General features: G+C 37.7%; 1 protein-coding gene across 1 annotated transcript in view; it reads left to right on the top strand.

The window, feature by feature from the left end:
• The window catches only part of INPP5F (inositol polyphosphate-5-phosphatase F), a 1,563,976-nt gene that overhangs the window by 1,223,385 nt on the left and 325,573 nt on the right, over nt 1–15,018 (top strand). Inside the window, exon 13 of the mRNA XM_044056075.1 lies at nt 7,200–7,398. Within this exon, the coding sequence (XP_043912010.1) occupies nt 7,200–7,398 (199 nt within the window). The remainder of the gene's footprint in view (nt 1–7,199; nt 7,399–15,018) is intronic.

Genomic DNA, 15,018 nt, shown 5'->3' with positions numbered 1-15,018 from the left:
AGTGGTGTGTTGTTATGAAATAGCAACCAAAATAATGCTGTTTTCTTAGAAAACAAATATTTTGTAATTTTGTAAGTTAAAGAAAATACACGTTTTACATGCTCTGTGATTCATGCACATTTAACATTCTCTTGTCTACTTTCCATAAAATCTATAGGAGAGTGCAAAACAAAGTAAAAGTAGTATTACTTAAGAGTATTATCCTAAAAATTTCACAAAAACATCTAAAAGCAGTAGATCGATATTATCATTTGAAGATAGGGTGTAACTCGGACCAAAAAAAGTCTTTATAAATCATTGGTGTACAAATTTTACAAAACAGTCAGTTGAAAAGAAATGCTTAACCTTCATATTAAAACAAACCTAAAGGGGAATGAAGTCCCTCTGCTCAGCCTTAATTATGTATGCTAAACCTACTCCTGCCCTTTACCCCAACCGTGCAACTTACTTTACTAAAAACCCTTTCCCTAGCAGTACCACTATTCAGATAATACTTTTTTCAGTCTTTGTAGATGGGGTTTACTGATGTAGGGCTTTTTTCAGTGCAAGAACAAGTATTCAGTCTTTTATGGATTCACTCTTGGTTGCATTTAGTGTTTTGTGCATTGTCTCTCATGTGTTCTGCATTTGAGGTTTTCAACCTTTTATGATGTAATCCCTCTCATCATTTGCTTTTTTTGAGAGTGACTTTCCCAGAGCATATTCTGTTTTTTTATCTGTCTGGCATATTCCTTCCTTAGAGCCAGACCATGAAAATATAATTTTCTTTTTTTTTCTTTTCATGTTGTTGAGTGCCCGTTACTGAGGTCTTTGCAACTGTTACTTCTGTATTTTTCATTTTTTTTTTCTAAAAATTTCAGGTTTACACTTTTGCTTACAAAGGGTTTTTCCCTTCAGATGTTATGAATGCTCCAGTATTAAATGTATTTGTTTCTGTTTAATTCAAACCATATTTATTTTTAGAAATCAGTGAGGATTCCAAGATTCACTTGTATGAAGCTCATTCTTTGCACTCACTCTCAAAGCTTCTAAAACTGTATCAGCTTCAGGTCAAATTAATAAAGCTCATTGGTTTACTAGCTGGTGTTTTTTTTTTTCTTTGTTGCTGGCATCCTGGTGGTTTTTCCAAATTAACATTTTTCTCTGATGTTTTTGAGACAAATATATGGATAAATTGCATTTATGGTTTATGTGGGACTCCACTTTCACAAAACTTATTTTCTAAACCATGCTTTATCATAATGTTTATAACATACCATCTAAATTCATTTCCTTTTCTTTTCTAACTTAACTAGTTCAATTCATAGTTACAGCTATTATTTAAAGTTTTTATACTGCGGTGGTGGTGCTGCGGTAGCGTTGTCGCCTCGCAGTAAGACGCTGTCCGGTTCGATTCTCAGCTAGAGTGTCTTCTGCGTGGAGACATGCATGAATGGACGTACCTTCGTTGAAGGTTGTGCGTCAGGGCTGGTAACTCGGCATGTAAAAATCAACTACCAATCATTAGCGGACCGGAGTTCCGCTGTGGCGACCCCTAACCGGGGAAAAGCCGAAAGACACAAACTGTTTGCAGTGCATTTCAAGTAGCTTATGTACTGTGCCTAGTTACTTAGTTATGAGTGGTTTCTGTCATTTTTCTACAGCTTTACTGTGTTTTCTCTGAATTTGAAATTAAAAATATCAAAGTAATTTTATATTTTGCACTATATTTCAAGTGGTTTCTTTGCTGTTAAGTTATTTAGTCAGTATTGCTGCATTTATTTGCTGTGTTTTGGTCACCTTTCAAAGTTACAACAAACAGCCCATTTTTGTCCAGGTATGAGAGCCATCTAGAGATTGTAGTAGTTATTCTTGAAGTAGGAATGTAAGTACTCTTCTGGATGAGGTAAATACTATTGGTCAGAGCTTTAACTGTTTTTTCTTTTTCTTGTTTATTTTATGTTGTACAAGCTGTGGCTTTCCACAGTGGTATTCAAATGGGCTTCTTATTGAAATGTTGGCATTCAAAATGCCGAGTGCATAAAAGCTGAAAAAAAGACCAAAAATCTGGAGAACAGTGAATCTCTCAAAAATTGCTCTTCTCCTTAAAACATATATATATATATATATATATATATATATATATACTCGGACTTGGTGTATATATAAGTTCGATCTTTCGGCTGTTCAGTCTCTGCATTTTAGAACTCACTGTTAGCAAGTCCCTGACATTTCAAATGGTTACTGGTCAAATGTAGATGCAGGCATTTTCAGCTGTAATGTTTCATAATATAACCAACTAACCCAAATCCTATCAGTAAATAGTCTTTTGCTATGTACAAGCACACCAAACTGAATAGGGCATAGAGCCAAGCAGCTAGCACCCTAAACATAGCTGCTAGTGACAGTACGTTGCACAACTTCGCCCTCAGCCACAACAAATAAACTCAATACTACTCTCTCGCAAGGTTCTTAAGCTGTTTTATCACAGTCACATTTAAAACCAAGTTATGCACGTACCTAAGTAGACATTCATGCATAACTACACTACCGTCCTCTTAACTGATAACTATCTCAAATGACCGTAAATCTCTGTTTAACCTCTGCAACTCTCTGTTAATCAAATCAAGTTTTATGTCACACTGAACAAAATGGAAGGTCAGCCTACTTGTCTCCGCTCTCTTGCCAGCCTCATAGCATTACGTATCCTGAAGCAGTGCAACAGCTGTTTTATGCTTACAGATAATGAACTCTTGTTGAACACAAGTGCATATATTTAAGAGATATAGAGTCCTCACTCTCACAAAAAAAAAAAAAAACACTACTGCCTGCACTAACTCACCAAAAGATATGCACCCATTGCTAACACATTAGGCCCGATTAGAAAAGACTTGCTGTCAGAATAAGTGACGACTTACAGTGAGAGCAGGTCTTTCAGTATGTGGCCCCCGATGTAAGCTTGTTTATAGGTGGGCTTTACACCAAAGTAAGCCATTTACACTGAGAGCAGTTTTTTGAATCGGGACCAAAATATAATGTACGCTGATGCTGTAAAGAAATCCTTACCTAAGCCTTCAAGACCTGTAAGGATGGAGTCTTAGCAAAAGTAAGAATCATACATCTCATCAGATATTATCTCACCTTTAACAGAGTCACAATTCTAGTTGTGCAGACCACTGCACAAACAAAAATATTTTAGTGGTTGTGATGCCATACAGAGACGCATGGATTCCCCACTCACTAGGCTGGACAAAGACAAGGTGACATAAAGTTCTTTCAGGTGCCAGGAACTCAGACATCTCAAGGAACCTATGGACTCTTGCACCAGATAAATATAACTACTACATGGGTAGTTATACATATGGCAGTAAATGACTTGGAGCAAAAAAAAAAAAAAAAAACCTGAGGGAGATGCAGTGGGACGGGTTCCTATTAGATTGTCGAAACTCCGTTTACGCAAATACAAAATCATCAACACATATTGCGCAAAATACAAAATCAAACATGCAAAACCTCGAAATCCGAAATGTCGAATTGTTTTGGTTGGCCTGTCTGCGGTATAGCTCCGTAAGGTAAGTGTGCGATAGTTACGGACCTTAGAGTTAGGGTGCGGGTTAAGGTAAGTGTAAAGATAGGTAATGTGTGTAAGACTTAATGCAGCATTAGAAGTAGGGTTTTGTTAAATGTATTTGTGTATTATTTATTTTGTTTGGGTATATCTCCATAGGGGAAGTGTGTGGTAGTTACAGACCTTAGTGTTAGGGAGGGGTTAAGGATAGTGCATAGTTAGTTGTGTATGTGGGGTTTAGAGTAAGGTTAGAAGTTGAGTTTTGGTGCTTTACTTTAGGGTTAGCAGTAGGGTTTGGTTAGAGTATGTATGTGGTTTATTTTGTTTGGGTAGGTAGTATATAGCGGGTGGTGGGGTTGGCCAACTATGAACGTTCGATATTTTAAATTTTGCGGTTTAGTGCGTTCGGTGTTTACGCAGTTCGAGTAATACATGTTGCTGTTTTGGTATTCGATGTAATGGATTTTTGTTCATTTAATATAGACCCCAGAGAGACATGTCTGAGCTCAGTTATGTATTCCACAAATGCAGGCAAATCGATACTGAGCTTAATCCTCCCTACTCCATAAGTGATGTCTAGGTACGGAGAAAGGATTGCATTCAACAACTAGCTAAGTAGTTAGTCTCATTCTAAGGATATTCTGTGTGCCAGCATGTAGCAAGATGCTTGACAATCCTAATTGATTTACAAGGGGTAGCCCTGTACCTCTTAGCCAGTATGTGGAAGTTTTTGAATAAAGCCCTAACTACCCCCATAGTATCTTTTTTAAGACAAAGTTCAGTAAATGAAAATTTTAACATAGTAAGAGTGTCATTATCAAGACAGGATCAATTTACGAGCAGAAGCAAAGTAGCTCCAATTGTAGAAAACGTCAAACAGAGCATATTATGGTGGTTCAGGCAGATGTACAGAAAAACAGAAGACAATCTAAAAAAAAAAAAAGATTTAGGACAGACAGAAGGCAAGAGGAAATGAGGGCATCCAGCAAAGAGGTGGATGTATTGTGTGAGAGAAGACCTGCGACAGTCGGGCATAAGTGTCGAAGATAGGAAAGTGGCATTGAATAGAGAGAGATGGTGACAGTTGACAACACCACCCCATGTAGCAAATTGGGAAAAAGGGTTTGATGATGATGATCAGCTTACGGTGGCTCTGCTCAATGCCATAAGTCTGAACTACAGCCTGACAGAACCTGAGGCACTCCTGCATTTGGAAGGCATCCATAAATGTGTAATCACTGAAACATGATTTAAATACCCAGAAAGCAGTCCCTCCATACCTAGGTTTAACACCTACCATGCCTTAACATCTTTTTGCTGTGACAGCATGTCCATATTTGTTGGAGTTGAGTATCTCCTCTAGTCAGATTCCCAGAGACCCACAAATGGTATTTATCAAACTTAAAAATCATATTAAACAAAATCAGCTGTCAGTTTATCGCCTGCTACAGGACATCTTCCATGAACCCTGTAAGTTCATACAAGATTCCTAAACATCACAGATCAACTCCCCAAAATAATAACCCCATTTTTCTTGGAGACTTTAACTACTCATCAATTAACTGGAGTACTAATACCTCCGATGTAGGATATGCACATAGGTTTTTAGATCTGTTAAAGACTCAGTGGACCAGATTGTTACTAGCCCAACCAGAGAAATTCTTGACCTAGGACTTACAAATATAGCATTGTCATGTACAATACCACTAGTAACCCCATGTCTGATTGTCAGACCATAAGCTTTTAACCTTTTCCCTCAAACTAATTAAACCTTCTGAAACCAATATATCAACATTCAGAGATTTCAGCTGCACATCTCCTCAAATATTATGATGAAGTCTCAAAATTCACTAATAACATCAGCCCAGGCACTGACAAACAAGGATATGTTGAGCTATTTAAATGTTTATCTTATCCATGTGGGACATGGGTGCAACCAGGGGGTGAATTGGGGGTTACCCGTCCATTCCTCCAAATTACGTTTGAATAGATTAATAGAAACACTTTGCTTTATGTGGAGTAGAAGATGGTTCTATAAAAGCAGTATTCTCTGTGATACTTGCTGATTCCTCCAACATGTTCTAATTATTTTGCAAAACATATTGAGTTTCCTTGAGCAGGTGTTTGACACCTTTGGATTTTTAAGCTTGTAATGCATCTGACAGAATAAGATCTGCTGAAGCTTTATATGTGAGGCAGAAGTCACCTATCAGTAACTTGTTTGATACTGAGAAATGGGACAAATGTCTGAGACAATCTGCATAGTTTTTACAATTTAGGTCCTTGATTTTTAGAGATAGTGTTATAGTCATTCCAGCTGTGACAAGTGTTTGGACAGATACTAGTGCATAGAGCAGATTGGCGCAGGGAACTTAATACCAGTTTATGCTACATATTTTATCAATATCACCTTCTGATTGTCGTCTTGCTTATAAGGGATTATACACAAAGCAATGTATGATACAGTGACCTAGTTGTTGACATCATTGTTTTTTTTTTTTTGTATATTGGTATGTCACTACCATACTCTGCAAAAATATATTACTGCTAACTGCTTGGCTACCATGCTGATCAACTGTTGTACAGTTCAGTTACTTCACCTGAAATATTGCCTAATGCATGCCTGTAGACTTAAATCCAGTTTTAGCTTCCTGTTCATTCCCCAAATTCAAGGTGATCACTTTTTGAGGGTAGCAGTTGGTGAAAGGACTTTTAATGCGATTGCTTCTGCTAACTAGAGCCACTTTCTTTTGCATATAAGAAATTAATTAGCCTGTATGGAATTCGTAGCTGACCTACTTGAACTGTCTGTCTGCTAACTGTAAATGCCACAGAGAAAATGAGTGTTTTTCATGCCCAGAGCAAAACTGCATAGGCAAAATCCGAATAGTGTGGTTGTACTTGTAAGTAGCTGTTTAATAAAACAGTAACACATAGACTAGGTGACATTAATATTAACTGTGGAAGCACTTGTCTTTGTGTGTTCTAATAAATGTAGTTTCCCTTGGTGAACATTGTTTATTTTGAATTATTGCATTGATATTTTGTTCAGTAGATCTTACTTGAAGACCATACTCATGTATGACATTTGACTTAGTTTGTTGTCCTGTGGACAAGTTTCATTCAGTATTGGTTATCACAAAGTGCTGCTTAAAATGTTTATTTTTGCAGGTTGTATGTTTCTGGTTGTGTGTTTGCCTAGGTCATGGTTGAAAAGCATCTTTGACAAGTCCATCTACCTGTTTATTTCATAGTTATTAAATAAAATAAAAATATTGGTGAGGTCTTCTGCTCAGTTGTCAAATAGAGTGATCTAAGTCTGCCGTAAATTTAAGTCTTTATCTGATTAATGACATGGGCTTTCCATTAAACTGTTGTAACAACAACTAGGTTTTGTCCTAAATAAAATTAGATATAAGATATTTTAAGAGCTTATTTTTATTTGTTTGGCCATACCTACACCATCTTGAAAACTTTTGTGTTGAACTCTGTTAAAATTAGTAATGAAAAGTAATCTAACTTTTCTTCTTAGAAATTAATTTTTGGAAACTTGTTTCACTGAAATTGTAGGTAGTTGGTATCTCCACCATTAGTTTTTACTGTCCTTAGCCTCCTATGTTCAGTAACCCAATTCTCCTTTACTTTGTTTTAGATCTAATGCAGGGCATCCCTGTTACTGAAGATCTTTACTCCATTTTCACTAAAGAGAAAGAGCATGAAGCTTTACACAAGGAGAACCATAGGAGTCAGCAGGAACAAATCGGTCAGCTGATACGGAATTACATGAAGCTGTTGTTACCTGAAGATGAGAAATTTCATGGTGGTTGGGCACTTACTGACTGTGATCCGAGGTCTGTATGAAAGTTTGTCACTGCAGTACTAATTTCATCAAGAATTTACCATTTGTCAGTTTAGGAATTAAAAGTTGTTGACTTGGTTTTTATTATTCAGTGCTTATAAAAATGCTAAATTCAAACATTTGTCTCTAACTGCAAAATAATTTGTCAGAATAGCACAAGTTAGATTAGTAAAAATGTGTAAAATGGAGCAAGTGGTGCCAAAATAAACTAAAACCAAGAAAAAGCGTCACTGTCCACAGGCGCAAATAAATCCAGTCCCTTGGATGTGAAAATAACGATTTATTGAGTAATCCACAAGATGCAACAAGAAAAACAATAGAACGCTCTCACAACGTTTTCGTCGTCCACTTTATCAATATACAAACAATTAAAATGTAGAACTTGTTATATATCCCACAGTTTCCCTCCAAAAACCAATCATTCAATTATTCAATAAATGCAATTCGTTTGGAAAAACAGCATAAGTTGCATAAAATCCTGTGTGACATGAATTAATGTGTGGATAATAACTTTTTGACTTTTTCTAAAAACTGACTAAATAGTCATAATTCAGTATTGTTTTCTCTAGATAGTGAATATAGTGGTGTGTATACATTCTAAGTAAATAATAAGTGGGGTAAAGTAAAACCATCATAAGAGTGGAAGAACAATCATTCTAAAAGTAATGGCTCCATCTAGTGGTCAGGTCACAAATAAATCTGTAGAGTTCATTTATTTCAATGATTAAAAGTACTTGAAATGTAGTAAAATTTATAAAAAAATTCATAATAGTAAAATTTATCTTGTTAATAAATAATGCTTAATAAATATAAATAAATTATGAATAAATACTTTAATGTTAAATAATTATTAACAATTTGATAAACATAGTAGGTAAACTATAATTTTGCAGCTCTTAACTTTAATACTGGTTTGAGAGAAAGCATTTCATTAAGTCCTGGACCTTTTCCAGCATCTAAAATCACTTGCCAATACAATTCTCTGTATTCAATCTGTGTTTCCCACATACCACCTCTGGGATTAACAGGTATCACATCTAATACAAAAAATTCAAAACTTGAAGTGCAACATTTCAGCGAGTGTTTATAAAGTGCATTAGTATCTTTCCTTACTTTCATATTATATAAGTGCTCATATATCCTTTGCTTGAGCTTTCTCTCGCTTTTGCCTATGTAAAATGACTCACATTTCGTGCATGTGGCAATATAAATGATGCCCTTCGTGTCACAATTTGCAAACGTATTCAAATACAGTTAGATTAGTAATTGAGAACTTGATCATAATGTCTTTTATAATCTGTTGATGGGCTCCTTGTTGAAAATGCTAAATTCAGAACTGATAGTCCTGCAGATGCAAACAAAGTGCAATTACCAAATAAAAATAGTGAATCTTGAAAGTTACTGTAGTACTACTAAAGTCCTTTACACAGGGTTGCCACCTTTTAACAAGGGCAAAGTGGGACATGGGGGTGTGGTCAACAGGATAGGGGTGTGGCCAGCATGACACTGGCCACACCCCCACCACGACATCACCAGAGTTGTTAAAGGAGATGCAGTATTATAGAGGAATGGAGCAAAAAAGAGTTTACAGTTTGAAAAAGGTCAAATAGTAAATGAGGTAATGTAGGGGGCATTTTGGCCATTGAAGACTAACATTAACACAGCTTGTAGAAAATGAAATGCATTATTTTTACCAGTGAACATGCCCACCACACCCCACAAGACAAAAAAGTTAACCATATTCACTGAACCAAAAAACAGTAAAATGAATGAGAATGCACAGTGGATACCATAGACCTAATTTAGCTTTTGACCACAGCAGTTAAGAAATGTATGGCACTAATTTACACAGCGCAATGATCTATTAATAAACATGCCCAACAGCAGCACTGCTCATAATCTGATTATAATGAAAACAGTAAATAAGTATGTTGAAGACATCACTAAAACACAAAATAAAAACTTTGCTACTTAGATGCAAACTACCCTGTAACATGGTTTAGCACAATCTCAAATACATTGCATTAACTTCAGAGCATCCATCCACAAAAAAAAAAAAAAAATGGGAAAAAAGTCCAAACATTTTAACTTTAAAACTACAATGTACAGCAGACTCCATGGGCTCCTTTTACTTCAAAACATAGCAATTAATCCAGCACAGCAATGCAATAAACAGGCCCAAGTAAAAGTAACACACCCATATTCACATTACAAGCAAAACAGTACATTTTAACCTTATTAAAAATGCATAATAAATTAAATGCACACATTTACAAGTATAAATGAAAACAATCTTGAAACAGCTTTGGCAAATTGGCAACGTGTACCTACTAGAATAATAAATGAATTACATTAACTGTTAACATTCCCCCTCAAAAGGTAAACTTGTACCACATAGACATGGACTTGCAGGAACAGCATTATAGTGCATATTTCCATACAAAAAAAGTACAAACTATGCTCAAACAATTCCTATATGCATACAGACAATACCCAGAAAAAGCTACGACAATAGAAATGCATCACACTAAGTTTATATTTCACTGCCCCCCAACAGAAACAAACAACTTCTATACACAGTTCAGCCTTTTAAAAGTAATGCTTCCAAATCATACCCCCAAGCATAATAACAATTACATATACATTCAGGTTTTATATCTTTAAAAACTACTACTCAAAAATATCAAACTAACTACTACAGATTTAAATATTGCGTACTGCACCCACCATCTGCCTTTAAACATTAAAAAATTAAACCACAATATATTCCCATTTTAAACTAGTACAAAAGTCTCAAAATAACCACTGCACAGATTTAAATACTACATACTACATCCCCATCTACCACTAAACATTAAAAACTTAAATAAAGCACACTATTCCCATTTTAAATAACTAAAGCCACAAAATGCAATTATCTACTTACCACTCACAGTTATTGCTGGGCTGGATGGCTCCCTTGCTGGCTTCTTTCCTGGCTGGGCTGGCTGGGCTGGCTCCCTTGCTGGCTGGGCTGGCTACCTTGCTGGCTGGGCTGGCTAGGCTGGCTACCTTGCTGGCTGGGCTGGCTCCCTTGCTGGCTTGGCTGGCTGGCTCCCTTGCTGGCTTGGCTGGCTGGCTAGGCTGGCTCCCTTGCTGGCTTGGCTGGCTGGCTAGGCTGGCTCCCTTGCTGGCTTGGCTGGCTGGCTGGCTAGGCTGGCTCCCTTGCTGGCTTGACTCCCTTGCTGGCTTGGCTGGCTGGGCTGGCTCCCTTGCTGGCTGGCTAGGCTGGCTTCAATGGTGAAAAAAAAAATCAGATCTTTTGTCGGGACTCGCAGCTGCTATAGAGCTTCGTGCTCTACAGCTGCGACCTTTATGGGGCTCTTCAGAAGAAGTTCCCGCCCCCTACGATGGCTGCAGCCAATTACTGTGCTGCATTACCACCCGGACCTAGCAGAGAATCCCTCTAACTGCAGGTCCGGGTGGTGACGTAGCCGCATTGCCGTGGAAAAACCGGAAGTATTTTCGGCTTTTCCACGGCAATTTTAAATGCGCGCTGCAAGCAAAGGGGAAAACGGGACTTTAAAGTCCCACGCAGTGAGCTGAAGCGGGATGAGAGCACTCAAACCATGAGTGTCCCGCTGACAACGGGACGGGTGGCAATCATACCTTTACAGGAAGTGTTGCCCTGTATATCTCCATCCCCTGGTACTTAAAGTGATTGCTGTGCATTTGAGTAAGAGGAATACCCTGAGGTACTCCAGCCTCAGATTTAGTGAACATACTCATGTGTTTGCACTTTTATCTTGTATTTCTGAGCATCACAGTTGTGACTTTTCACAGTTTCTTCTGTAACCTTTGTTGATTAAATGCATTATATATTTTATTCAACATACTTAGAACAGCAAAAGTCATTTAGAGCAACAGAACCAAAACAAATGTACCAGCTGGTAGTCCATAAGAAGGTATCTGATTATGCTGCTGACAACTTTAGTTTGGTACAGATTTTGGTGGCAGGTAGCATTGGTCAGGGGGGCAAGGAAGGAAGAGTGGTTGATGGTCTACTTTCTTGTTGGGGGAAAGTACAAAGGGGGACGCCACTGTACTGTTTGCCTCTGATGGAGACCAAACATAAGTGAGCACTGTACCCTGCACGGGCATAATGTGTCAGGAAATGTGAGCGTGCACTGATGCACTATTGCGTGCATGGCTAATAGGATAGCAGGAAAAATGGCCAAGTTTTTTACCTTAAAGATTAAAAACTTTTGTTATATACAGTGTTTTTATTTTTCCATACTACACAATCCTCATGCATGGTGCACTTGATATTTCAGCACAGACCGCTGATGCAATAATTTTGTAATTATATGTTTACATAGTACTGAAACTTTCCTACTGTTTAACTGTCAGTGCTTACATTTATCTTGCAAGAATTTGTCATTGTTAAGCCACATATCACAACAGTTCTGTCTCGTCTTGATTTCCAAATTGGTTTAATATTGCTCCTTAAACAAAATTAAACACAAAAAGTTAACTGTATGCAATATTATTTCAGATCAGTTAACTGGTAACAATATTGTTTTATTTTCAATTTTTTTTACAAATCTTAACAGTTGGACCAGTGACTTCATGCCTTGTATTACAGTCTATTTCATTAAACAGATCTACATCTTAGGTGCTTCATGCCATGTCAATGCCCTCTTCAGGCTCAATTTCCAGTACAGAATCCCAAACAGTCCATTTTTTTGGAGAGCTGTGTTTCTGATCTCCAGTAGTTCTCAGTCCCATTCTATTAATCTCTGTAGTCATCTTTTTTACCTCCGTTATTGAAGATTTGTCTTTGGTTTTCCATTTTTAGTTATGGATTTTTGAAGCCACTGTCAACACTAAAGCTTAAGTTGTATTATGTTAATTGCTTTTGGAGCTTTTCTCCCCAGGCCTCCACTGAAAATGGGCTCTGCTTGGCCCAGTGGACTTCCCCAGTCATCAAACTGGAAATAAATAAATAAGTCATCCTTGTTGAAGGTTGAATGCTGCTCAGTGCAAGGCACCTTCCCGTCTGAGACACATATTCTTAGAGGTCAATAATGTGTTGTTTTTTATAATCCAGAGAGATGCATCCCTGGTCATTTACACCCATATGGACTATGATAGAATCGTACTGGTACCTGTTGTATAATGACTTGAGTGCATGTGTAACTTGGCAGATCTTGGCTCCTGATAAGCAGTTGACCACAATCTTCTCCTTGTCCATTCTGGTGAGAGGGGTGTCTGTGTGTCGTACAGTGGAGTCCCCTATGACAAAGTCTTGGGTAAATTGTTTACTTACCCTATGGGTTTTGTTTTCAGTGGTCCATTGGGTTGTCTTGTTTTTTTTTTAATTTTGTGTGTGTGTGGTGTGGTGTTACTTTTCATGTGTGCTTAAGAGATTGCTGCAGATAGACATTTCCATTTGCAGGCTTAGGAGGTCTTTGAGATTTGGGGAGATTTGCTTTTTAATGCCTCAGCATAAGATGGTCTACGTGTGTGGATGCTATGTCTGGTGGATGGTAGTGTGTTTTCTTGACAGCCTCGTTTGTATGCGAGATTTTTGCTTCCAAGGAAATTGTGTATGTCTCTCTCTCACTTAATGTGTTTTTATTTTAACAATTAAAAAAGTTGTCTGTGAACACAAGACAATTGCTAAATTGTCTCAGGGTGCCCATATCTACCAAGCTGGCTACAAAAACATTTGGAAATTGCATGTCTGTGTTGCCCAGATCTGTATTACGGTGAGCTATTAGGGTTTGAGGATTGGGTTTTAGAGAGGTTTCCTAGGGTTGTCTCTAGGGTTAGGGACTAGAGTTGAATAGTGCTAGGATATGGTAATAGTGCTGTCTGACAAAGAAGCTAGCTGCTCTGAGCTTAACACCTCACAATGCATGACTAAATTGCGGTCACAGTCCTAGTACTAGTTTTATATGTAAACTTGACTGCCTAGGCATTTGTGTCTGTATAGGAACACTGTTGTGCAAGCACTCTTAATTTATAGAAGCTGGAATGAAAATTAAATCTAACTTCTGAGCCCTCTAGCCAGTAAATAACTACACCTTGAGCCACTGTGGAACACTTCCCAACTCACACAGACCAAGCAAACAACTTCTGCCACGGTATGGATGACCTCAGTCCTCTTGATCTAAAAGCAACCTTCAAGTGCAATGCAACAACAAACAACTTATTCCCTATCTAAATTACCCATCTATAAGGTGATTACAAGACAAAACAGTTCATGTAACAAAGAGTAAGGAGAAAAGGCAATCTGTGGGAAAACTACACTTTAAATGCACAGAAAATAGGAAAATGTAAGCAGCAATCACTTGAACAGTGAAAAACAAGTGCAGTATTTAATTTTAAGAACTTATCTTTGCCTGGATGGTACTGGATTCGGTGGAGATACCTCTTAAACTACAGGCAAGACACCAAGGTTTGCTGAGCTCTGTGGAAATGAGGTACAGCTTTCTTCTGTGTTTTCCAGTGTTTGTAGACCAGACCACCACTTATTGCCACTAGATGGAATAACTCGGCTCTCGTAATGTAAAAGCACAAAAAATTGCTTAAGATTGTATGCCAATGCAAAAAAAACTAACAAACCAGAGACAAGGCAATTTCAAGTCAATCAGACCAATGGCAAGACTTTATGTACTATTTATTTATTATTGACATTTGTTGACTGGGAAAGCTCACTGGGCTTGCGACCCATTTTCTGTGGAGGCCTGGGGAGAAAAGCTCCGTTACATGAAAATCATTACATAAATTTGTAAGGAAACAATTACTTATAAAGCAAGTGAAATAATACAGAACACTATCTAAACAGCCATATGTTGTAAAAAGACGCAATACAGTAACAATGGCACATTAGCATGTAGAAAAATTATACAGTTATAAATATTTAACAATATAGCTCAATTTATTTTTTTTTTTTGGGGGGGGGGGGAGTAGGAAAAGGGAAAGGTAAGTGTAGTGGGAAGGTATCTTATAGGTATTTATATCCTTATGTGTCCTGTTATTATTAGTAAACTAGTTCATATTGTAATTATCCCAATCCTTTGCAAGGTTTTCACTTCTTAGATTGAAGTCTAATAATAATACATCTAAAGTTTGATCTACCCAGTCATTAAATGGCCTTCTATTCACAAGAAATCTTAGAAACTGATAGCATTTGTCAGAGTAGTAGATGTTCTTCGTGTTTCACTGTTGCAGTCATCACCTGTGGAATGTTCATCGTGTTTCACTGTTGCAGTCATTACTCTTGGGTTATCCTGCTGGCAGGCTACCCGCAGTCGGCCTGAATTCCAAAGTCCTGGTCCGGTGTTGGTTGCTGTCGACTCTTCCCTGACGTCAGTGCGCCAGAGGTATAAAAGATGCAGCCGATGCCATTTTCTTCAGTTTTTCTTGCCCCAGATGTCAGGTGCCCCCAAAAGGGTAGAACTTTTTTCTTGCACTAACCGATGTCCAAAAAAGTTAACAATTGTCTCGCCTGTGGAAAGCAGATCCCACACTAAGACTTCCATTCATACTCCGTCACTTGTTTAGGCCCAGACCACTACGTCCCCCATTGCCGATTCTGTGCCCTCTTTAATGCGAGAACCATTCA

This window comes from Protopterus annectens, chromosome 14.part0 (genome assembly GCF_019279795.1).
Source record: "Protopterus annectens isolate FY-2018-M chromosome 14.part0, PAN1.0, whole genome shotgun sequence".
Classification (NCBI taxonomy): Eukaryota; Metazoa; Chordata; order Ceratodontiformes; family Protopteridae; genus Protopterus; species Protopterus annectens.
The sequence above is the reverse complement of the archived record's forward strand: the minus strand, read 5'-3'. Positions and strand labels throughout refer to the sequence as shown.